Source organism: Punica granatum, chromosome 2, assembly GCF_007655135.1.
Source record: "Punica granatum isolate Tunisia-2019 chromosome 2, ASM765513v2, whole genome shotgun sequence".
NCBI classification, from domain to species: Eukaryota; Viridiplantae; Streptophyta; class Magnoliopsida; order Myrtales; family Lythraceae; genus Punica; species Punica granatum.
The window spans coordinates 29,252,306-29,276,206 of NC_045128.1; the positions used below are offsets into that span (position 1 = coordinate 29,252,306).

The 23,901-nt window shown below is 39.1% G+C and overlaps 2 protein-coding genes across 3 annotated transcripts; both read right to left on the reverse strand.

Moving 5' to 3' along the window:
• Positions 1 to 5,295: 5,295 nt before the first annotated feature.
• LOC116195590 (mitochondrial acidic protein MAM33) lies at positions 5,296 to 6,884 on the reverse strand. Its single transcript, XM_031524857.1, has 3 exons — positions 6,558 to 6,884; positions 6,015 to 6,358; positions 5,296 to 5,762 (listed from the first exon to the last, which is right to left on the reverse strand). Exons 1-3 carry the CDS (start codon positions 6,753 to 6,755, stop codon positions 5,573 to 5,575), a joined length of 732 nt encoding a protein of 243 aa, XP_031380717.1. The 5' UTR covers positions 6,756 to 6,884; the 3' UTR covers positions 5,296 to 5,572.
• Positions 6,885 to 7,917: 1,033 nt separating this feature from the next.
• LOC116195588 (calcium-dependent protein kinase 1-like) lies at positions 7,918 to 12,099 on the reverse strand. Of its 2 annotated transcripts, XM_031524856.1 has the most exons (7): positions 10,574 to 11,369; positions 9,851 to 9,994; positions 9,453 to 9,605; positions 9,175 to 9,290; positions 8,906 to 9,073; positions 8,585 to 8,809; positions 7,918 to 8,301 (listed from the first exon to the last, which is right to left on the reverse strand). In XM_031524856.1, the coding sequence occupies exons 1-7, from the start codon at positions 11,367 to 11,369 to the stop codon at positions 8,179 to 8,181; spliced, it is 1,725 nt and encodes a 574-aa protein (XP_031380716.1). In that variant the 3' UTR covers positions 7,918 to 8,178. The 2 variants fall into 2 exon arrangements, with proteins under 2 accessions (XP_031380716.1, XP_031380715.1); XM_031524855.1 differs by having other exon boundaries at positions 8,585 to 9,073; positions 10,574 to 12,099.
• Between the last annotated feature and the right edge of the window lie 11,802 nt (positions 12,100 to 23,901).

The following is a 23,901-nucleotide window of genomic DNA, read 5'->3' on the forward strand; positions in this document are numbered from 1 at the left end:
CTTGTATGTTGGCTTGGCCCTGGCCGTCAATGTCCATCCTTTATATTCATTCCACTTATGTTGAAATTATAGTGGTAATAAGCATTATAAGCTACACCGTTCTCCAGGACATAGCAGTGCAACTGCAGAAGCGCATCAGTATAGTCATGAAGCCGCGTGACCTATCGAATGAAATCCAAGGAGAGGGCCGTCTGGCGAGTATGAAAATGAATCGCGTAAGTTCCATTCTTATAAGAAATCAAATGAGAAGCATATCTTTGATCCTTGCTTCTCTTTTCTTGGGTAAAACATCCTCTTTTTCTCCACAATGTATATGTCAGGTACCCGTTCAGGTCCGAGTACATATGTTATATAGTAACTCTTCATAACCCGCTCCTCCATAATTTTTCTAACCCGGATCCAAACAAGATATTGGAGTTTTGAATAAGATCCACCTCATTCGCTATTTCAATGTAAAAAAAGATTATCACCACCCATTTTTATTCTTCGTAATTTGTTATCAAATTTTTTTTTTTGGGAAAATAAGGAGGCCAAAGCCTAATGTTATCAATTTTATTTCAATCTCCCATATGTCTGCTTGCACGAAATATTACTTGGAGTAATATTAGATGATTCTCTAGATATCAGTTCCATCGCCGACAAACGGAAGAAAAAGGACACGGCATGGCCAGTTGATTGAAAGAACCTCAGTGTCGTTCAAACTCCCGGATGATTTTGATATGAGTGGCATCGACTTGGACAAGGTACATGGATCCGAAGCCAGATCTTGTAAATCAAACTAATTATTCGCATATATATAGAAGCTTGTCAAGACTTTTATCTGACATATTTTCTAAAATCTTCAATGGATTGGCAGCTGGAAATTAGACCTCATGTAGAGAACCAAGTTGATGAGGAAGACACCTCAACAACTCGTCAGTTTTCCTTCCTCCACAGATTGGAAGGCTGGAACATTGAATGCATAGAAGATGCCGATGGAAACAACGATCTGGTAATTTAACAAGCTAATCCCATTATATTCAATATTTTATTTCTTCCCTTTTTTCCCCCTGAAATTCACTGAGGAGAACTCCTAATATTTATCAAGTTATAATTATGTTTGGGAATGCAGTATTATTACCATGTTATGTCAAGAAAGATGTTTCAATCCATCGAAGATGCAGTGGAGTTCATGATGTTCGAGATATATCCCGACTAGTCAAAGGATGCAGCCAAAAGCTTGTCTTAGTGAAATGCACAGATTCCTCAGTAAGTTTAAATTCGAAATGACTACTATATTGAAGCTATATATCATATAAATACTGCTTTGATCATGATCGTAATGGCAGAATGTATCATATAAATTTTCCTGTATAGATCACTCAATGCAGACTGTCAGATGATATCTGACTTATTCAATCAAGTTTATATCTTAATTAAAAGGCTATAATTTAGAGTACATATATATGGTATTCATTTAAATTAGAATACCGCGTAAAGATTACTGATAAGAATTGGATATCTAATACATACCGGAGTACTGGGGTTAGACTAGCTAGCTCGGTGGAAGTTTCAAGTGGATGATAACTCCCAAGTCCGAACTATACAGATGGTCGTACAAACTGATAGTGTATTCTCACCCTAGATGATTCATGTGCATCGCCTTTTACATTTATTTTTTGCAGTAAAGATCGCGGTTAGTTGCACCGAATTAGCAGCAAACATGGCCACTCCAAATCGCGGTCGGTTGTCAACAATATCGGTTGGGACTACAACCATATGATCCATTAGCATCAACTCTATAAATGCTATTGGTCACAAATGCATTTCAGCCAGTACATCTTACAGCTTCTTTATAACATTTTCCTTCGAAATCTGATATGGTTTATACGTTGTGTAAATTTTTCGGTGAACATATGTGTTGTGTGACTTAAAAATATAATACATGAGAAAAAAAATAATTCTTTGTTTTGTTGGGTGTCTTTATATACTCCCACTAGGCTTGATACTCCTCCCTTAGATCGAAAAAATAGAAAAAACTATAGAGAAAGAGAGAATCGGGTAATAGTATAGACTCTGGTTTAGAAATCAAGAGATTTAAGATTAGCTTCTCACCAATGAAACTACATATTCCCTTATATTTAAATTATTATTTTTATATACTAAATCTATAGGTCTCTCTCATTAAGAAAAACAAAAACAGAAGAAAGATTTTGATAAACTTAATAATATATCATTTTAATTTTTTAAAAAGGAAACTGCTCGAAAAAGCAAATGCCTGCGGACATGACCTATAAATTTTCATTTAATTTTTTGAAGACCAAAGTTGTAGGGGAAGCCGATGTTTGCGGACCCGACCAATAAAGTGGATGTATAAATGATTAAAGCGCAGGCTATCCCAGTCGATCTTATCATGTATCGAAGGACACATATTATATTATATATATATATATATTATATTATAATATAAGGGAGGTTCATAGATAAATATAAAAAAATAGTTACAATAAAGCATCAAAGTAATCCAAAGTGAGAATCAAATTTGAAATCTCTCAGTTTCTAAGTGAAGAAGTGCGCGACTACACTATATATATATATATTTTTATGGAATTTGGGTCATCTAACCCAATTAATTGCGGCACGATCTAATGTTTTCCCTCAGGGAAACGATGGCTCAGCCCCGTACGCATTCTATGAAAACTTCTGGTGCTTCCTAAAGGTCTTGGGCGCCTTCCTCCCGTTCCAAAGCCACTTCACAGCCAATGACTCCAATATCGTCCTCATTAGCCTGACCAAGGCTGGCACAACGTGGCTCGAGGTCCTTACCTTCTCCAACCTCCGCTGGGGCCAGTTCCCTCCCTCAAGCTCCGGCCACCCCTTGCTCTTCTCCAATCCCCACGAGCTCATCCCTCTCTTTGAGTATAGCCTTTATGGCGAGCCCTGTCAATTGCCCGACTTGACTAGCTGAATCACCCCGCGGCTCTTGGCCACCCGTATCCCTCATGATTCGCTTCCAGAATCCATTCAAAGGTCCCTCAGTCCGATATAATTTTGATTCTCAGAATTATGGTGGCAGTTGTCTGGATCAAGGCCACCACTGCCCTTCTCTCCCTTCTCAGTCAAATTACGAGCTGACTTTTGTTTTTCCTCCTTTCAAAAAAAGTAAAAATAATATTGGGGCAAAGTTAATAGAAGGAAAGTTTTCTAGTCATTATGTAAAGAGGATATCAAATGATATAAAGTTTTCAACATTTATCTTAACGAAATTAACTTAATTATCGGATAAGCACTTGTTTCATCTAACACTTCAAAATTAAGTATATAAATTTCTGCACAATAAAAACACTTGTTCAAATATCAACTTGATTCTGAACACGAAGTACTTATAATATATTACTATATACTGTAAATAAATCTACCCATCAAGAGTTTCGGTTTGTCATAAATTCACATTTTCGTGGATTTTTTTTAAATTTTTTTCCTTCAGTATTTTGTCCTTTCGAATCTAATTTGGCCTGGAAATTACAGGTTACAAGGGGGAACTTAAAGTACAGTAAATAGATCGATCACCAAAAAAAAAAAAAACAAAAGGGACCTTATCCCGTTTAGGCCTGGGACCCGTCTCGGGAGGAAAGAGAAAAAGTGGTGCCAGTTTTACCGGTTTCAACCGGTAAAACCCCCACTTATCTTTTTATTTTTTTTCCTTTCTTTCTTTTATTAATAACAATAAGTTGAAAAATATAAAATAAATTTATCAAAAAATTATGAAATATTTTAGAAAAAATTATTAATATATTTAATAAAAAAATAACAACAAAAGGTATTATTATTAAATAAGTAAATACTACAATGATATGGTTGAGTCATCAAAAATTCTAAATAGGTTATCATTATATATGATAACTTGTTAAAATGGGTAATTATAATTATTGAGGTAATCACAAGGTGTGATAACCTTTGTATAAATAGTGATACTCTTGGTATATTTTGTGGTAACTTGTCAAGTTATCATAAACTATACCCAAGTTATCATTAGATGTTATAATATCAATATATTTGTGATAACTATAGAAGTTATAAAAAAATATACTGTGATTATGACTTACTGTACTTAAGTTATCATAACCAGTCACAAGTTATAACTTTAAGTTATCCTTAAAAGTGATAACATCGGCGTAATTAGTAATAAATTTAAGTATACTTTGTGATAACTTGTTAGTTATCATAAATTCCCTCTCAGTTATCATTAGATATCATAACCCCAATAAATTTCGTGACAACTTAACAATTATCACAAAATATATTGATGTTATCACTAGTTAAACAAAGGTTATCATTTTCAACGAGAACTTATCACTGAGTATGATAACCCTGATTTAATATTGATAACTAAGGAAGTTATTACAAAATATGTGGAGGTTATGACACTTAATATCACTAAGAATGATGAACTCTATTTAATTAATGATAACTTCGGTATTATTTTGTGATAACTGAGAAGTTATCACAAAATTTATTGGGGTTATCACATTGAATGATAACTAAAGAGTAATATGTGATAACAAGCACGTTATTACAAAATATACAAAGATTATCACTAATTACATTGAGGTTATCCCTTTTAGAGATAACTTATAACTGGATGTGATAACATGTTTACAATTAATGACAATATCAGTATATTTTGTGATAACTAGTCTACTTGTAGTGATAACTTGTCACTTGTTATGATAACCTAAATAGAATCACTGATAATCTCAGTATGTTTTGTGATCACTTGTCTAGTTATTAGAAATTATTCATCAGTTATCCTTAGGTGTCATAATCTCTACTCATTTTGTTATAATTAATCAAGTTACCACAAAATATACTATCACCAATCACACAGAAGCTATCACACTCATTGATAAGTTATCACTATAAATGGTAACTTAAGTATAATTTGTGATAATTGACATGGTTATCATAAAATTTTATTGGGATTATCACATCAAATGATAACTAAAGGGTAATTTGTGATAACTAATAAGTTATCACAAAATATACTGACGTTATCACTAATTATACTAAGGTTATTACTTTTAGTGATAACTTATCATTGCGTATGATAACTTGTTTTTAATTAATGATAATCTCTATATATTTTGTGACAATTTGTCTTATCATAAATAACCCATGAGGTATCATTAGCTATCATAACCTCAATATATTTAGTGACAACTAGCCAAGTTATCACCAAATATAATGAATGTGTCACTAATTACACTAAGGTTATCACAATAAGTGGTAGGTTACCACTAAGTGACGAGGAGCAAGTATTCACCAAATAATTTCACAACCATTAATTTCACATCATTCATGGGTGAAACAGTTCCGCCCCCAAACAAACAAACTCGACATTGCATTGGACTTCTTTACATCATCGAGGCTTAAACAAGTCCATCACATGAACGGGCAGAACTCATATCCAAAAATGATCGTCTACTCTAAAACCGCCCCCTGCATAAGCAGCTCGAATGTCTCTGAAACTTGGCTCATATCTAAATTGAGGGAAAGCCTATCCATTTTGCACGAGATCTACCTTGGAACTGATTTAAGACTGGGATGACTCCTTTCGGGGCTTTTCTTCACTAATGAAGGAGCCGACTGATTTGAAATAGCGAATGAGGTTCCTGTGGTCCTTCACGTAGAGCCATGCCTGAAGGAATGGGAAAAGGTTCTCATTAATTCCCCGCTCCTCGATGTAGCCGTGAAGTGCATCCCTCACCTTCTGATCGAGCTCCCTGAATTATTTATTGAATAGAAGTACTGGTTACAATCAGAAGATTAATAGGACAGAGGCAGTTTGATTGAAGCCATAAAAAAACTCATTCTGCTATCCAAATTATTCATCATCCCGAGCCTTCTGAGACCTCTTGAGTAATCTATTTTCTTACAATCCATCCCAAATCTCAGTCCAAAACTTACTAAGCATACAATCATCAACCAAGACACAGTCATAAAAGCAAAATACAAAAGAGGTGTTTCAAACTTACTCAAAAACAGGGCCATTGTATTTCGAGGGTCCAACAACGAACCCAGAAGCCTCAGCCTTGGGCCTCATCGAGACGGAGTGAATTCCCAGCGCATCGGGATACAGCCCGCAGAGGAAATGCAGGGAATCATTATGCTGGGGCTTCAACACGCTCACGTGCAGGAACAACTGGTTAATGTCATCGTCATTACCGTCATCCTCCCCAACGACTCCGCCAGGAAGGATTGTAGCTAATCGGGTCACGTAAATGCTAATCTCCTCGTCATTGTAAGTTCGAGTGAGGACCGGACCATCGTTATCGATCGATCCCTTCACTACTGTGAAAGGAGAAGGAGGGTTCACTTTCTGCAGGGCATAGGAAGTACATACACATTCATGAACTGATTCAAATTCGCATCTTTGAACTTCGATACGGAATCTATGAAGCTCTCACATGAATCACTATGCCATAACAAGATTCAATCATAGTAGTCTATTGTCGTTGGGAGAAACCCTAATTTGAGGGTTTAAGAGGAAAATGAAACAGGGGGAGAGAGAAACTTACGGGGGGAGGAGTCATTTTGGAGACCTCGAGGTAGTGTTCTTTGAGGGAGCGGAGCAACATGGAGTTGACGGCGGAAGACACAGAGGCGGCCTTGCCAGCAGCAGCGGAGGAGAAAGCACGGCACTGTGCCAACCGCCACGAGCGGCGGCTGAGAGCGCCGGATGCTGCTGCTGCGGCCGTTGCTGCTCTTCTCCACATAATCAACGTCCGGGACTAAGTCCGGCTGCGGCTGTTGTCCTGCTCGCCGGTTACCGGAACGAGCAAATCCGTCGACGGAAAAGAAGGAAGAGGAGAGAGCTCCGGCGCCAAGGTTTTTGTCAGCTGCCAGCGGCGGGTATATATACTTCACTGATTTAAGAATTTACCGATATAGTCTCTACTTTCGTCTTTGAACCAATTTAGTCCCCTTAAGATCTTTCTCCGTTTGTTTTCGAGATTTGATTTTAAAATTTTAATTGTAACTTTAATTTTATTCAATACATAACAAAAATTAAAATAAAAAAGATGATCCCATGCATAAATTCACATACAATTTCATTATACTCAATTTAATTTTTAATATTAAATTCTCTTAACTATTCATTTCTTTTTCATACATTTTCTCATAATTCAATACCATAATCATTACAACCCAATTAAAATTAAAATCAACCAATTAAAATCAAAATCAAACCAAATGCAGCCTAATGTCCCGTTTGATTTCCAATTCCGGTTTTAAGATTTTAACTCTAATTTTAACTCTACTCACTACATAATAAAAGTCAATAACACAATTATTACTTTTTTATTTTTTTTCAATTTTTTAACCATTCAATTCAATTTTTAATAATAAATTCTTTCAATTATTCATTACTTTTTCACATATTTTCTCATAATTCAATATCACAATCATTACAAATTAATTAAAATCAAAGTTCAACTCAACTCAACTCTAAAACCAAACACACGTTTAAGCACAAAATTGATTTCCATAATTAATGATGTACCTTATCAAGCCTGAATCAGCTACGATCATTTTCACTTTTTCAATAGTATGGAGCTGGTCGAGTAGATTGTGAGCTTATGATAAATTTTATAAAATAGAAACGGTTTATAATCGTTTGAAATCTACTATAGTACAAATTGAGCAGTACTTAAAATCGAAATATACAATGATGGGAAGAAGAGGCTAGAACATCGATCGAGGCCTCAAGAGGAGCAAGCGTTACCCATTCATAGTCGGGTTAGCATTGGCCGGGCCTAGCATGGTCTATTCATAGTAGAGTTTGCTACCACGTGTTCTTTAGGTTGCAGGAATCCGAGTCAATCCGAAAATTAGGTTGACAGATGAAGGTTGCACTTCATATATAAGATCTGTGGCTCTCTTCAAACATCAATATAATGAGATTAAGCACAAACCAACTCGAGGCGAATTTGAACAAGAATATTTGTACTCTCCGAACATTCTGATTTAAAACAACATAACCTTACACAGAACTCTTTCACTTGTGAAGATAGTAGTACAATTTCGGGATCCAAAGTATGGCAGTCCTCTTTCTCCTATTAACCGCGTATGAACTTGGTTGTCCGAGACAAAACTGATGAAGCGGAAAAATAATTTAAGAATGCTGCTGAGTATTAACTAATTTCTCGGAGATTCCCGGAAGCGGATGCTGATGCTGTTTCCTAGGGCTTTCTTCACAAACCCACCTGCATTTCCCTTCTGCATCATCGCCACGAACTCATTGTAGTCTATGCGTCCATCCTACACCACAGCAAAGTAATGTCTTACCAATGCTTGAAAGCATAATGTTTAATGAGCTCTAATCAAGTTAAATAGGACATAATGGAATAAGAAATGAACTGCATCGCCATACGAAACAGTGGCTCCATTTCTTTTCATGTGATAATTCCATTCTTTTCAGGGCACAGCCTTCAATTCCGCAAACCGATCATATGAATGATATTATGCAAGGTTGTTGGGGCATCGAAATTGGGGTCCTCTTGAGAGGGAAAGCCATATGATTCCTCATAGAAAAACCACTTACATTGTCTTGATCGACTTCTTGGATCATTTCCTCAAGGCGAGCATCCTCAATCCCAAACTCTTCACAAGCCTGTTGGAGCTCATCTGGAGTGATATACCCGCTACCATCCTTATCAAAATACGAAAAGGCAGCAAACAGATGGTCTTCTCTCTCAATCTTGTTCAGATGCAACATCGCAGCGATAAATTCTCCGTAGTCGATCGTCCCACTATTGTCCACATCTGCCTGCAATTTTTCCAAGCCAACAATCACCTCATATATGCGACATAAACAGCCTGTTTGCAATAGAAGGTGATAATCCTTCATATTACATTTACTTACTGCTTGCATTAGATCGTAAATTTCTGACTCCTTCAGATTAGCTCCAACTCTCTTCAGCCCTGCCTTCAGTTCTTCGAAGGTGATTTGACCACTGTTATCGGTATCTATCATCTTAAACATCTCCTTCAAGCCCGCGATTTCTTCTTCTGATAAGCTCTCAGCGATGATCTGCAGATTGCAATTTACGTGAGTAATGATGACTCAGAAAATAAATTTAAGAAGTATCGATATCAATCTCTTTTATAATTGCATGAAACTACATTACTTACACGAAGAGCCATTTTCTTAAGCTTGTTCATGGCAGAAAACTGCTTCAACCGAGATAAAACTGCAGAATCGAGAGGCCTGTCAGGGGCAACACCATCGATTTGGATCCAAGGGTGGCCTGAAGTAATAAACAAACAGAGATCAGTAACATGACTAGACCGAGACCAGCCAGGGAGCCAAATAAACTCCACTAATCATATTACATATATCATTATGCCAATCACAATGTACTTTGTCCAAATTGTGGAAAGAAGACTGAAATGAAATAAGGAAAGCTTACATAGAACTTCATGTGCACTTAACCGCCTTTTCGGGTCCCGAACAAGCATCTTTTTCACTAAATCCTTCGCACTGTCCGAGATTGTGGGCCAGGGATCAGAGGAAAAGTCGAGGTCACCATGCAAGACCTCCTCAAATATCCCCTGCTCGGATTCTTCATAATACAATGGCAAGGAAAAGTGGAGTCAGGAGGGTGATTAAACCCCTTTGAAACAGAATCAGAACCTAGGAAACTCATCCATCATAGTATCAAATAGAAAAGTGAACTACGTACTTTTCAAGAGAAGTTGATATATGGATAAAAATGGACGACAGGGGGATAGATGAATTTTCATGCAGGAAAACTGAATAGTGGAGATATTCTCAAAGCACAAACCGTGACCAAAGCAAGTTTCTTACCAGCCCAAAAGGGAGGAACTCCACTGAGTAGGATGTATAGAATTACTCCAGCACTCCACACGTCTGCTTCGGGACCGTAACATTTTTTAAGAACTTCTGGTGCGACATAATACGGACTACCCACCACATCAGTGAACTTTTCACCTGCAAGTAAGATTATCAAATGGTGTTACAATTTTGACCTGCTTTCAGTTCAACCAAGAGTAATTAGGTGGGGAGAATTTAAAAAGTTTGAATTGCACTATTATTAATTGTACTATGCTAAAGAAACAAAATGATTTCAAAGAAGTAATAACTGTGAATAGTGGGATTTTGCAAATCATCCGCTTCCACTATCATCAGCATTCTGAAGCCTTCCACAAATAGATAAACGAAAATAGTATGTCAATCACAACTACAACTTGTGGAGCATCTAAAGCCCTATAAGGTCGTTAGTTTCTTGGAAGCCAAACTGAGATGTTTGGTATACCCAAACCGACATTACTATACTCAGCGAGGTCTGCAGCCAGATGCAGAAAAACCATTTAACCAGAACATGAACATGATCCTCAAGTCTATTAACTGTTTTTAGTTAGCCATCTATTGAAGCAAGCAAAGTTAAGAGTATTGCAGCCGTTGCAATATTTCACATAATAAATTAAATAGGCAGTTACTATAGCATTCCAGCATCAAATGTTCTATATAAGTAAGCGATATAGCAAGATACACAGTCACTGAGCGCACCTGGTTTGAAGAAAACTGACAGCCCAAAATCGATAGTCTTAAGCAAGGAGTCCTCCTCCTCACTAACAAAAAGGAAATTCTCAGGCTTAAGATCCCGATGCATAACTCCGAGCGAATGACATGCCTCGACAACACCAACAATAGTCCTAGTAAGCTCTGCAGCCTTTCTCTCAGTATAATGTCCCCGCTGAATAATTCGATCAAACAGTTCCCCTCCCACGCAAAACTCCATAACTAAATGGACTGCCACAGCATCCTCGTATGCTCCCTTAATAGAAATCACATTCGGGTGACCTGATAAATGGTGCATTATCTGAACTTCTCTTCTAACATCTTCCACATCTTCCTCGGTAAGCAACTTCCTCTTTGATATAGATTTACAAGCAAACTCTTTTCCCATGGCCTTCTCGACGCACAAGAAAGTTGTTCCAAACTGCCCTTGTCCTAGTTTCTTACCCAAGCGGTAAAACTCCTTGAAGTTGTCGGTTTTCCTCTGCAGGACTGACTCTGTCCGAAGCCCTGCACTAGAGACCCTCTTCACTTGGGGCTTCTTCTTGGGCTTATTAGGTGGATTTTCTTGCTTAGGTTCTGCTTCTTTCGGGATCATGACTTGTTCAGGAGGCTTATTCTGAACCGGCAATGGAGACTCGGGCTCTCTGGGAGTTGCTGCCTCAGCATTCTCGGCATTGTTGCGGACCGAATCATCGGCATTATACCGAGAACGCCACACCGCAGCCGAGACTGATTGGATGAACCCGTTCTTAGAGATGGCCGGGCCCACACAGTTGTTCCCCATGTGGATCAAATCCTAATCCTCAACACAAGACTCTTTCTTCAATAACAAGAAGATCTAATTTCATCCGCCCATCCGAATGAACCGTCACAGTACACGATAGATCTGATCTTCAATGACTCACAGCTCCTCCATCCAAAGTCAAACCCAAGTAAAGCCTACCTCCTCGAATAGTGATACAACCCAGAGGACAATTTCAGCAACTTTATTCAATCAAAACAGCCCAGAACCAAAAGGGATGCCCTTCAAAGCAATGTCTTTGCTGAAACTATATCGATCATAACCAGAACAAGGCAAATTGCCGAATCAAGTCAGTACAAAGATCGACCAATCAAAGGGGGTTGAGTGCTACAAGGGGAACATGTAAAGGGAGCTGAACAGAAGTAAGTAGCAGAGGTTGCTGATCAATCATTACTTTCTGCTAAGCTGATGCAGACATAGTGGATCTTCCCAGAAGAACCCACCGAGTATAGCTTCAATATCTATCAAGATAGATGAGGGACAACCGAACAGCTCCTCGGATGAACTGTGTTAAGATCAAGAAGCAGGACAGACACAACTGACGAGCTATCTCCGGGGAAAAAGATGAACAACTTCGCAGGTTAAACAGAAGAATGGCAACATGCGCTGCGACAGGGCGGAGAGAGAGAGAGAGAGAGAGAGAGAGAGAGAGAGAGGCTCCGCCGTCTTGAGTTTACTGGGTCGTTCGAATGAAATGAGAAAAACAGGATTTTTCTTGTCTAAAAATGTTTGTCCATCCAAAGGCTGCTTCTTCCTACCAACAAAGACCGAAGTCGAACGAACCCAACCCGGCAGGAAAATTAATTTTAAAATGAGAAAAACAGGAATTTTTTTTTTGGGGATAAACCTATTTTCTTCAGGAAAAATTAGAAATTAATGATGGCTGTAAAGTTGGAATGATGGTTGTACGTTACTTGTTAACCTTAAAAAAAAAAAACCTGTGATATCTTTTTGAGAGCTTCTATCATCAAATACATACTATACTTTGAAATTCAACTAAGCATTCGATAAATTCTTTCTTAATAGGATTAGAACCCAATTCAACGATATTTTGAATGGAAGTGTAAATATGGTAACATTGAAGTACGTAAAAATTTTTAATAATAATTTTCATTTTTAATAAGATTTATTCGGTATGATAATTTAGGAGCATTTTAAATTTTTTTTTGTTGTGTTTTTCTCAAATATTTGGGGAAAGAAAAAGAAATCAAGGGTCCGATTTCTTTAGCAAAATCTAAATGATGACTTCAGTGATGCAGTAGACGGGGTAAAACATAAAATAATAATAATAATAATATATTCTAGTATATATATCGATAAAAATTGTATTTTTAAAGTATTAGGTAGAGAAAATAATCTTAAAAAAGGATACGAATAATAATAATAATAATTAATATCGAGTAAATTATCTTCTTATATTTAAAATTTAAAAACATAATATATATAATATTAATCACCTAACAAAAGCAAGATCAACATAAGAATTACAATGAAAAGAAGAATTTATACTAATAAAACAGTCGTATAACTTCCTCTTGTATCGACTCTTTCAATTTTGAATTGTTCCTCAAATAATATAAACCTAGCTAAGCGAATTTTATAGAGTATGAACATGCGATTACTCATCGAAATAAAATAAGCTTGACAATAATAGAGTATGAAGGGATATAAGAACCTGAAGAGAGAGCTTGGAGGCACAACAAATAGAACACGAAGTTTGTAATTAAATAACACAATTAATAAAATTTTATTTTTTGAATTAAGAAAACGTAACCTGAAACACCATTCTATGAATTATTTCATTCTTAACCCTTAAATTAGTAATTAATATTATATCGTGCATATTTCAAAATTTTCTTATAATTGAATATTTTCGAGATAATCTATATATGCAAATTATTTCTTTAAATAATTAATAAAAGATATTTCTTTTTATTAAAATACTCTACTACAATATCAATATATACATATACAACAAAACGATATTTACTTAATTGGAATAATATATTATAAATTCTACTATACATTCACTTTTCTTAATAATAAATAAGAAATATTATAATAAGGACATTCGACAATCCATATAAGAATCATTCCGATTTCGACTGCATTTCCAATTCTGGACTCCATAGAAGAAAGAAGGGGTAAAGAGAGTTTCAGCCGTAATTTGTCTTAGGTAGATCGCTGTCAGAGGAAACCGCGTTTGGTCGGGCATTACATTCCTATCCCGCGGTGTTTCCGTTTAAATAGCCGTTTGTTGGGCCGTTTGTTCCGTCTGTCAATTTGACGTTGGGCCAGGCCAAGCCTTCTGCTATACTGATGACGCCCCCATCTGCAAAGGTCAATTTCAGTCTGTTTTTCTTATCATCTTTTTCCTTGTAATTTTCGTACCGTCGACAATATTTGACACGACACGATAACACAACACGGAGTTAAATTAGTTCGGATTGGGCATTTTTGGTATTCGGTCTAAACGGGTCCAACCCGTTTAGACACGGTTAATAAACGTGTCTTATCGGGTTGAACCCTTATAATTCGATTATACACGATTAAACCTGTTTATTTAGACGTGTTTAATCGTGTAACCTGTTGACCCGTTTATCTAACTAAATTTACCAAAATACCCTTCCACTAACCCTAATTTTGAATGGTTAACCGGGTTAGATAAACATGTCGTGTTAACATGTCCGGATAACCGAGTATAATCGTGTCGCGTATGGATACGTGCACCTATTATGACACGTTTCGATAAACAGGTTTAAACGTGTCGTGTATGGGTCGACACGGATATAAACGTGTCGTGTTCGTGTATGTGAAACCTGATCCGTTTAATAATCGTGTCGTATACGGGTACTGACTTCGATGACACGAATCCGTTTAGACACAACACAGTAGGAATTGCCACCCCTAAATTTTCACATGCAAGCTCTTCCGTTTAGGGGGCTTTACATCCAGTTTTGTTCATTTATATGGAAAAATTCAGTCGGGGAACATCGATTTTCTAAGAATTTGAATCAATATGTCACAATTTTGGTTTTTTGCCGTGTTTTTCGTGGTGCTGAGCTGCTGAAAAGCCCTTTTCCAAAGACTGAGTTATCTTAACTTATGATTCATTCTTCGTCACCGGTCTTGTCTCACAACCATGCGTGGATTTCTATTAGAATAGAGAAAATGTTCAGTGATAATTCCCACCCTCGGTACATTGAGGCAAGTACATTACAACTGTTTTATAATAGTGGTATATACAGATGACAGAAGATAATCTATATATAATATAATTCTCGGATCGTTCATCATATCCCGCCATTTATGCTAAAAACACAAACCGGCAGCTCCTCAATCGTCCACCCTTAAACATTCAAGTTGATTCAGGAAAGATCAATTTGCCAACAATTTAGTCCATCAATGAATTATGCCAACAATTCTGTTCTCAAAAGATCAGTTGGTCAACAATTTGGTCCTCGAAAGATTAATTTTGCTAACAATTTGGTCCCTCAATGAATTTTAACAATAATATGATTTTCAAACAATTAGTTGGCCAATAATTTGGCCCTCAAAAGATCAGTAGGCCAACAATTTCGTCCTCGAAAGACTGTTCTGCCAGACAATTTAGTCACGACGTTAATTAACCGTCGATGCCGTGATGATAATTGGACCCGAAAGTTGATATGACACATCCTTAATAATTTTTCAATTGCCCTTAGTTAAGAATGTGCTATATCAGCTTCTAGGTCAAATTATCATCACAGCGCTGATGGTCAATTAACGTCGGGACTAAATTGTCTAGCAGGACGGTCTTTACAGGACCAAATGGTTGGCAAACTGATCTTTGGAGGACCAAATTGTTGGTAAAATTCATTGAGGGACTAAATTGTTGGGAAAATTAATCTTTCGATAACTAAATTGTTGGCCAACTGATCTTTCGACGATCAAATTGTTGATAAAATTTATTGAGGGACCAAGTTGTTGGCAAACTGACCTTTCGAGTACCAAATTAAATGTTTTCTAACTTGTACTGCAAGCATTTTTTTTAAAACTATCCATAGAAGGTATTAATTGAGTTTGACGAATCAAAATAAGAAAGTATCTGGATGTTAAGACCATGACATTATTTAAACATAATTACTCACATGAGACATGAAATTTTTAGATTTTTTCTTTTTTAAAACTAAAAAAGAAGTGTCACGGAACAAATTAAATAATTTAGTCTCTTTATAACTCAATATCAAACGAAGAGTCTCAGTATCAACCATAGTTTTTTTTTGACAATATTCGTACTCATATTATACTATAATAGTGGCAGTATATAAGTTCAAGTGTGGTATCATGCTTCTTAACAGAGGGAGGGCAATAACAAAATATTAGTGTTTGTATAAGGCAGAACTCATGATGAAACGACTTGGCAGATACTACATTGTATTGCTCCGATGAGATGCAGTGATGGAGAGTACATATGAGTCAGGCAGTTTACATGAAACAATATTCTCTATCCGCTGAGCTGTGATCAATAGAGTAATTTCCAGACCTTGATGGCGAATAAAGAAGCCTTCTCGGTGTTGTCGTATATATAATCTCTTCCTTCGAGTTGTTTCCCTGTTCAATCTTATCATTTCCTAAAATATGGAAAGAACATGCAATGAGTAAGATGTAAGGCTCAAAACAATGGAAGTTGCAAAAATTCGTTCAATCCACTTTGCTTTTCCTCTTAAATTTTCTACACAACCATTGAGAATAGGAAGACGCAAAAGAGTAAGGCAGCAATGGAATAGTTTCACCTCCATTTTTTTTTTGGATGAATGGTGAAACTTTCATTGATAACAAAATGAAATTACATTAGAGACCAACACCATTTACCCCTGTTCAAAACGATCAAAACTAGAAGTCCCAAAAAACTAAGCCAAATCAACTATGGGCAGTATCATATGCCTCACTATGACAGAATGTATAATTTTGTATGAGAAATGGGGAAGAACGGACAGCTTCGCTTGCACATCCAAAAGGATCCTCCGAGTTATAACCGTTGGCGACGAGATTTGCCTTTGATAAATCCTAGCCTTCCTCTCCCTCCATATGCAGTAAATATAGTGAGTCCATAGAAGCTTGAGACAGATGATGTCAAGCTTCTTTCCACGAAGAGAGGAGATCCAGCAAAGTTCAGTATTCCAGTCGACGTTGGGTCTATCTAGGCCAACTCGAGCTAATAAACTCCTCCATATCCCTTGAGTAACTTGACATTTAAAGAAAAGGTGATCACGAGTCTCCAATTCCCTGCTGCAAAATTCACATTCAGCTGCCGTAAGCGAGATTCCCCATTTAAGGAGCCGATCTTTTGTATCCAATCTATTATGCACACTAAGCCAACTAATAAAAGAAGAGCGAGGAAGCTGCCCCATGAACCAAACTGCATTCCTCCATTCCATCTTCTGTTCCCTGCTTCTTAAGCACTTCCAGGCATTTGCAGTAGAAAATTCCCCAGTTTTGTGAGGTGTCCATAAGACTCTATCATGACTGAAGGCTTGGATTGTTGCTGCCAGGTCACGAATTGAAGCAGCTTGCGGATCCGAACTTCTGGGCCAATGCCAACAGCCTTCGACTAGAACCATACTAATGGTCGCATGTTCTTTGATCGATGGGAAGCAGTGCAAACCTCTAGTGCAGTAGTTGATCAATGGCCCAATCGGTAACCAAGTGTCATACCAAAAAGATACACTCGTGCCGGGGCCGACTCTATAATGAATATAAGGTGCCATCAAAGTCCTAAGTTGCAAGAGTTTTCTCCAATTCCAGGAACAAGCTCCAGGCGGTCTCAAAGCCCAAATACTTCGACCTTTGATTAAATATTTAGTAGCCCAAGCCACCCAAAGGGACCCCGAACTCACTAGGAGAGACCACAGGTTTTTTAACACACATACCTTATTCCACAAAGTTAGATCCTTAATGCCGAGTCCTCCCTCAGACTTCGGGAGACACACAGTTTCCCAGCTAACCTTGCCCCCACCTGAATGTTGCTCAAGGCCTTTCCAAAGGAAAGATTTGCACTTTTGCTGCACCATTTTGATGACTTTCTTGGGGAGGATGAAATGGGAACACCAGTAAGTGGCCATGCTGAAGAGGACAGAGTTAATCAACTGCACTCTACCTGCATAAGACAAGTGTTTCACAGACCAGCTCCTGATCCGCTTTACGATTCTTTCAGTAAGAGCCTCACAATTCTTCAAGGAGAGCTTTCCAGAAACAAGAGGAATCCCCAAATATCATACTGGGAGAGTGCCTCTGTTAAAGCCAGAGCAATTTACCAGTTCAAAAACACCTTCCTCATCTATGCCTCCCGTGAAAATTTCAGATTTTTCAGGATTCAACTTTAAACCAGACCAATTATAGAAAGTGTTCATCACATCCAAGATGGCGATAAGAGACTCTTTTGACCCATTCGTGAATAAGAGCAGGTCATCAGCAAAGCAAAGGTGAGTCAGCTTGATAGACTTACATCTTGGGTGGAAACTGACTCTTCCTTCATCTGCAGCAGTGTTCAAAAGGTTGGAGAAGACTTCAATGGCAATGACAAACAAATAGGGAGATAGGGGGTCTCCTTGTCTCAGTCCTCTTTGACCTGCGAAGTAGCCAGCTAAGGACCCATTAATGGCCACAGAGAAATAAGGAGAGGTGATGCATCCTTTGATCCACCTGAGGAAAGTGTGAGGAAATCCCATGGCCTCGAGACTGTTGAGAACAAACTCCCAATTTAAGGAGTCAAAAGCTTTCATCAGATCAATTTTGATAGCACAACGAGGTGTTATTCCTTGTCTATGGTAGTTCCTCACGAGCTCATGAGCAAGTAAGACATTGTCAGATATTTTCCTTCCCTGCACAAATGCCGTTTGGTGCAAGCTAATAACATCAGGGAATTCCGCATTCATGCCTGCAGGTTTAACAGGCTCTTTGGCCGGTCACTAGCAGTGGACCATAGATTATCGTAGCATCTAGCAAGCATTACACAGTTGACATTGTAGTTGCATGTCCCCACAGGGACCCTGACAGATTCTGGATTAGGAGCTTCAGATCCCTGATTGATGCCTTCTGGGATGTGTTCTTGATTATCACCCGGTGCCGACAGATACCAGTATGCGACGTGCACACAATGACCATGAGTAGCCACTGCCGACAACCTGTTCGACGAAATGCCTCACTGAGTACAATCCGAAGTTTCCTTCTCCGGTCGTCTCCAGTCTGGTCGTTCAGTCTCCAGTGTTGTCTTCCTGTCGGTGGTTCCGTCTCTGCTTTAGTCTGGTCGTTCTCTTTCCAGTGTTCGGGAGCTCGATTTTGCTGCTTCTGCGTGCAAGTAAGGTGTTCGATGATATGCTCATGAGAAGTGTGCACTTGTGGAATAGTCGTCCCCTGATTCCTGCTTGCTTGCTTCCTGCCTGCCTGATTCCTGGTTCCGCCGCTGAGAGGCCTGTGGGAGGCCAAATCTTCACCAGCAATGGCGGAATCGGCTCCTCAATCAGTAACAAATGGTGTCCAGAGTCTTCCGCAACCCATCTCCGGTGAGAAATTGGCACCGAAAGGGCCATTAAACTGGAGAAAAGTTTTTCCAAAGGTAAACCAAAATCTTGAGTACTTTGAAGGAGTCGACCACTGTAATGTAAAACCTCCATCGGAGATCCTGCAGATGGGACTCGACCAATGGTGCTACACTCTTGTTGGTCGATTCTTGGGCAAGACTCCCGAATTTGGAAAGATTGCTGCTGTTGTAAACGGTTTATGGGGTAAACAAGGGAAGGTTACGGTTAGCACCATGGGCTCCCTATTTATTTTCCAGTTTCCTAATGAGGATGTCATGACATGGGTTCTAGAAACAGGACCGTGGCATGTAGAGCGCAATTTTCTGATCTTGCAAAAATGGAGTCCGACTTTCACTGAAAAGGAACTGAGTTTGAAGAAGATGCCGATGTGGGCCCAATTGCGGAGAATTCCCCTTCAGTACTTCCATCCTAAAGGCATCAGCTTTTTAGCAAGTGCGATTGGTAAACCACTCTACATGGATAGAGCTACTGCCCTACGCTCGAGACTGGATTATGCTAAAGTATGTATAGAAATTGACTTTGGGAAGAAAATTCCAAGTGTTTTGAATGTTGATTTGGGAAATGAACACACAGTAGAGGTTCTTGTGGACACCCCATGGCTGCCTGAGAAGTGTGACAAATGCAAAGTTTTCGGTCACAGTTGCAGCAACCCATCTGCAGCCACTCCAGCAATACTGACACCAACCCCTGTGGAAGGGAGTTCTCCTCGGGCTGGTGAAAAAGCTGATGCTGAACGTGCTGAACTGTCCCCTCCTGATGCTGGAATGCTCGCTGGACAGGGAGTTTGCGAGTTGGAGGTCCCCAACTCTATTACTCCCTCTCCCCCCCTTGCATCAGAGCAAGGAAAAGTGGCTGAATGGAGTGACTTGCACGGGGACAATATCGAAGTCCCTTCCAAAGGAGAGTCCTCACAGGTGAATAGCAAGCAAGTTCTCTTAGAAGATGTGAAGTCTCGTTCTGATGCGATCAGCTCAGATGATGAGCTGGAGGTATCCTCGCGTCGGGGAGTTACAACACAGAATCAGAGCATTACAGTGGAGGAGGTGAAATCAACCCAGAAAGTTCAAGGCAAAAGGAAACCTAGAACGGGCAAGGGAGGTAAACCTCCTAAATTACTATCATGATAATTACCTCTTGGAATGTTAGAGGGATAAATGACCCTCTGAAACAGAAAATGGTCTTTAAGTTTGCGAAGGAACACGATATAGGGATTTTTGCTCTCATTGAGACACGGGTAAAGGAAAACAATTGTCTAAAGATAGTGAATAAATGGAAGGGCTGGTTGTTGATGGAAAATTATCAGCATGCCCATAATGGCAGATTGTGGATTCTGATACGAGAGGACTTGCAGGTGCAATTCCTTAGCAAAACTAGTCAATATATCCATTTATTGGTAAATGTTCCCAAAGGAGTTGGTTGGGTTGCTTTGACTTTTGTTTATGCTTCAAATGACTTGTCGGAAAGAAGGGTGTTATGGCATGATCTGCAGACTTTAACAGTGGGTATGAGGTATAGTTGGATGTTGATGGGTGATTTCAATGCAATTAAAGAATTAGAAGAGGCCAAAGTAGTTGGGAGGGAAATTGTTGTTGATCAAAGTATAAGAGAATTTGCAGACTTCATTAGCACATCGGAGCTTAAGGATCACCCCTATACCGGCTGTTTTTTCACATGGAGCAACAAAAGACAGGAGGGGTTTCAAGCTAGGAAGATTAACAGAGCGTTGGTTAATGACTTATGGTTTCAACGGGATATTGCCTCAACAGTGGAATTTCTTTCTCCCGAAATTTCTGATCATAGTCCTATCATGTTGAGATTTGGTGCCAAAGAGAATGCGGGCCCAAAGCCTTTTAAGTTTTTCCATTTCTGGACTGAGCATCCAGAGTACTTGAAACTTGTGGAACGTGTGTGGATGGAGGTCCAGGAAGGTAATCCTATGGCAGTGCTTTACAAGAAATTGAGGAATCTAAAGAGACATCTGAAAGATTTCAATAGATCTTACTTTGGGGATGTGCATGCTAAAGTTGACGCCTTGCAAACTCAACTCGCTCAGATCCAAACTGAAATTCTTGAAAGTAATTGCATGTCTTCTGAAATTATGGAAAAGGAAATCGCTATAAGGGTTGAGCTATTAGAAGCCATGGATAAAGAGGAGAAGCTACTGAGACAAAAGTCAAGGGTGGCATGGTTAAAAGCGGGGGATCAGAACACTTCTTTCTTTCATAAGGCAGTGAAGATAAGAAATGCAAGAACCTCCATTCGATTACTCTACACTAACTCAGGTTCCAAGCTGGAAGATATACATCAAATAAAAGCGGAAGCAGTCAACTTTTACCAAAGCCTTCTAGGAGAAAAGGATGCAAGCGTAGCGGGCACCTCTGCGACGCAACTTTCTTCTATTCTCAAAAAGAAGATCTCTCAGGCTCAACAACAACTGCTTGTGTCTCCTATCACAGAAGAGGAAATCAAATCAGCTCTGTTCTCAATGGGAAATGATAAATCACCTGGCCCAGACGGCTTCACGGTGTATTTTTATAAGCATGCTTGGAGAATTGTTCATAAAGACTTCTTTGCTGCTGTACAACATTACTTTTCGACAGGCGAGCTGCGCAGAGAGGTGAATTCTACAATATTAGCACTTGTCCCTAAGAAGGAGAAAGCTGATCGCATGAAGGACTTCCGCCCTATCTCATGCTGCAATGTGGTGTATAAATGCATTACCAAGGTGATCACCAACAGAATGAAAGGGGTCCTTCCTGATGTTATAAGCCTAAACCAGACAGCTTTTGTGCAGGGCAGGAGAATATCTGACAATGTCTTGCTTGCTCATGAGCTTGTAAGAAACTACCATAGACAAGGAATAACCCCCCGTTGTGCTATCAAAATTGACCTAATGAAAGCCTTTGACTCCTTGAACTGGGATTTTATTCTTAACTGTTTGAAGGTCATGGGATTTCCCCTATCATTTCTCAGATGGATCAAGGGATGTATTACCTCTCCTTACTTTTCAGTGGCTGTCAATGGCTCCTTATGTGGTTACTTTGCCGGCCAAAGGGGATTGCGACAAGGTGACCCCCTATCACCCTATTTGTTTGTTATTGCCATGGAGGTCTTCTCAAAGCTTTTGGACACTGCTGCAGACGAAGGCAGAATCGGCTTCCATCCTAGATGTAAGTCTATCAAGCTCACCCATCTCTGCTTTGCTGATGATCTATTCTTGTTCACAAACGGGTCCAAAGAGTCTCTTGTTGCCATTCTGGAAGTGTTGAACACCTTTTACAACTGGTCTGGGCTCAAGCTGAACCCTGAGAAATCTGAAATCTTCACGGGAGGCATCACTGAGGAAGGCATCTCTATATTGGTGAATAGCTCGGGTTTTAAGAAAGGTACTCTTCCTGTGAGATACTTGGGGCTCCCTCTTGTCTCGGGCAAGCTTTCCACGAAGAACTGCGAGGCTCTTACTGAGAGAATCCTAAAGCGTATAAGGAGTTGGTCTGTGAAACACTTGTCTTACGCGGGACGAGTACAGTTGATCAATTCAGTACTTTTCAGCATGGCCAGCTACTGGTGTATCCACTTCATTCTTCCCAAGAAAGTCATAAAGTTGGTGCAGCAGAAGTGCAGATCCTTCCTCTGGAAAGGCCTTGAGCAGCATATAGGAGGAGGAAAGCTCGGCTGGGAAACTCTATGTCTTCCAAAGTCTGATGGAGGACTCGGTATCAAGGACCTAACCCTGTGGAATAAGGTATGCGTACTCAAAAACCTTTGGTCTCTCCTCGTGCGTTCAGGGTCTCTTTGGGTGGCCTGGGTTGCTAAATATTTAATCAAAGACCGAAGTATTTGGTCTTTAAGGATACCTGGTGATTGTTCTTGGAACTGGAGAAAACTTTTGCAGCTGAGGACTTTGATGTCTCCCTATATCCACTATTGTGTTGGCCCTGGTACGAATGTATCTTTCTGGTATGACAAGTGGTTACCGGTCGGTTCTTTAATAAACTATTGCACCAGGGGGCTCCAGTGCTTTCCGTCGATTAGGGAGCACGCAACAGTTAGTTCGATTCTGGTTGATGGATGCTGGCATTGGCCTAGAAGCTCGGATCTGCAAGCTGGCCTGCTCCGTGATCTCGCTAATGCAATTCAACTCTCTGATCGTGATAGGGTCACATGGACGGCTCACAAATCCGAGACATTTTCTGTTGCTAGTGCGTGGAAATGCTTTAGTCCCAGAAGCCAGAAGATGGAATGGAGGAACGCAATCTGGTTTGAGGGGCAGTTTCCTCGATCCTCTTTCATTAGCTGGCTTTGTATTCATAATAGATTGAGTACAAAAGATAGGCTTATGAGTTGGAGAATCTCGATTACTGCACCCGAATGCGAATTCTGTAGTTTGGAATTGGAGACCCGAAATCACCTCTTTTTTGAATGCCCTATCACCCAAGGGATTTGGAGAAGTTTATTAGACCGTGTTGGAATGAACAAACACAATGTCGACTGGAATACGGAACTTTGCTGGGTCTCCTCTCTCCGTGGAAAGAAGCTGGATATTATTTGTCTTAAACTTCTCTGGACTCACTACATTTACTGCATCTGGAGGGAGAGGAACGACAGGCTCTACCGGAATCAAGTCTCGCCTCCAACAATTATAATACGAAGGATCTTCTCGGATGTCAAAGCAAAGTTGTCTGTTCTCCCTCGATTCTCATGCAAAATTGCACACTCTATCATTGCGAGGCATATGTTTCACCATTTTGATACTGCAACTAGTTGACTTGGGAGTAGCTCTTGGGTATTTTTTATTTTACTCCGTATAGAGGAAAATGGTATTGGTTTCTGATGTAAATTCATCTGTTATCAATGAAGTTTCATCATTTATCCAAAAAAAAATAACATCAGGGAGCACCACTTTCAATCTATTGGCAAGCACTTTGGTT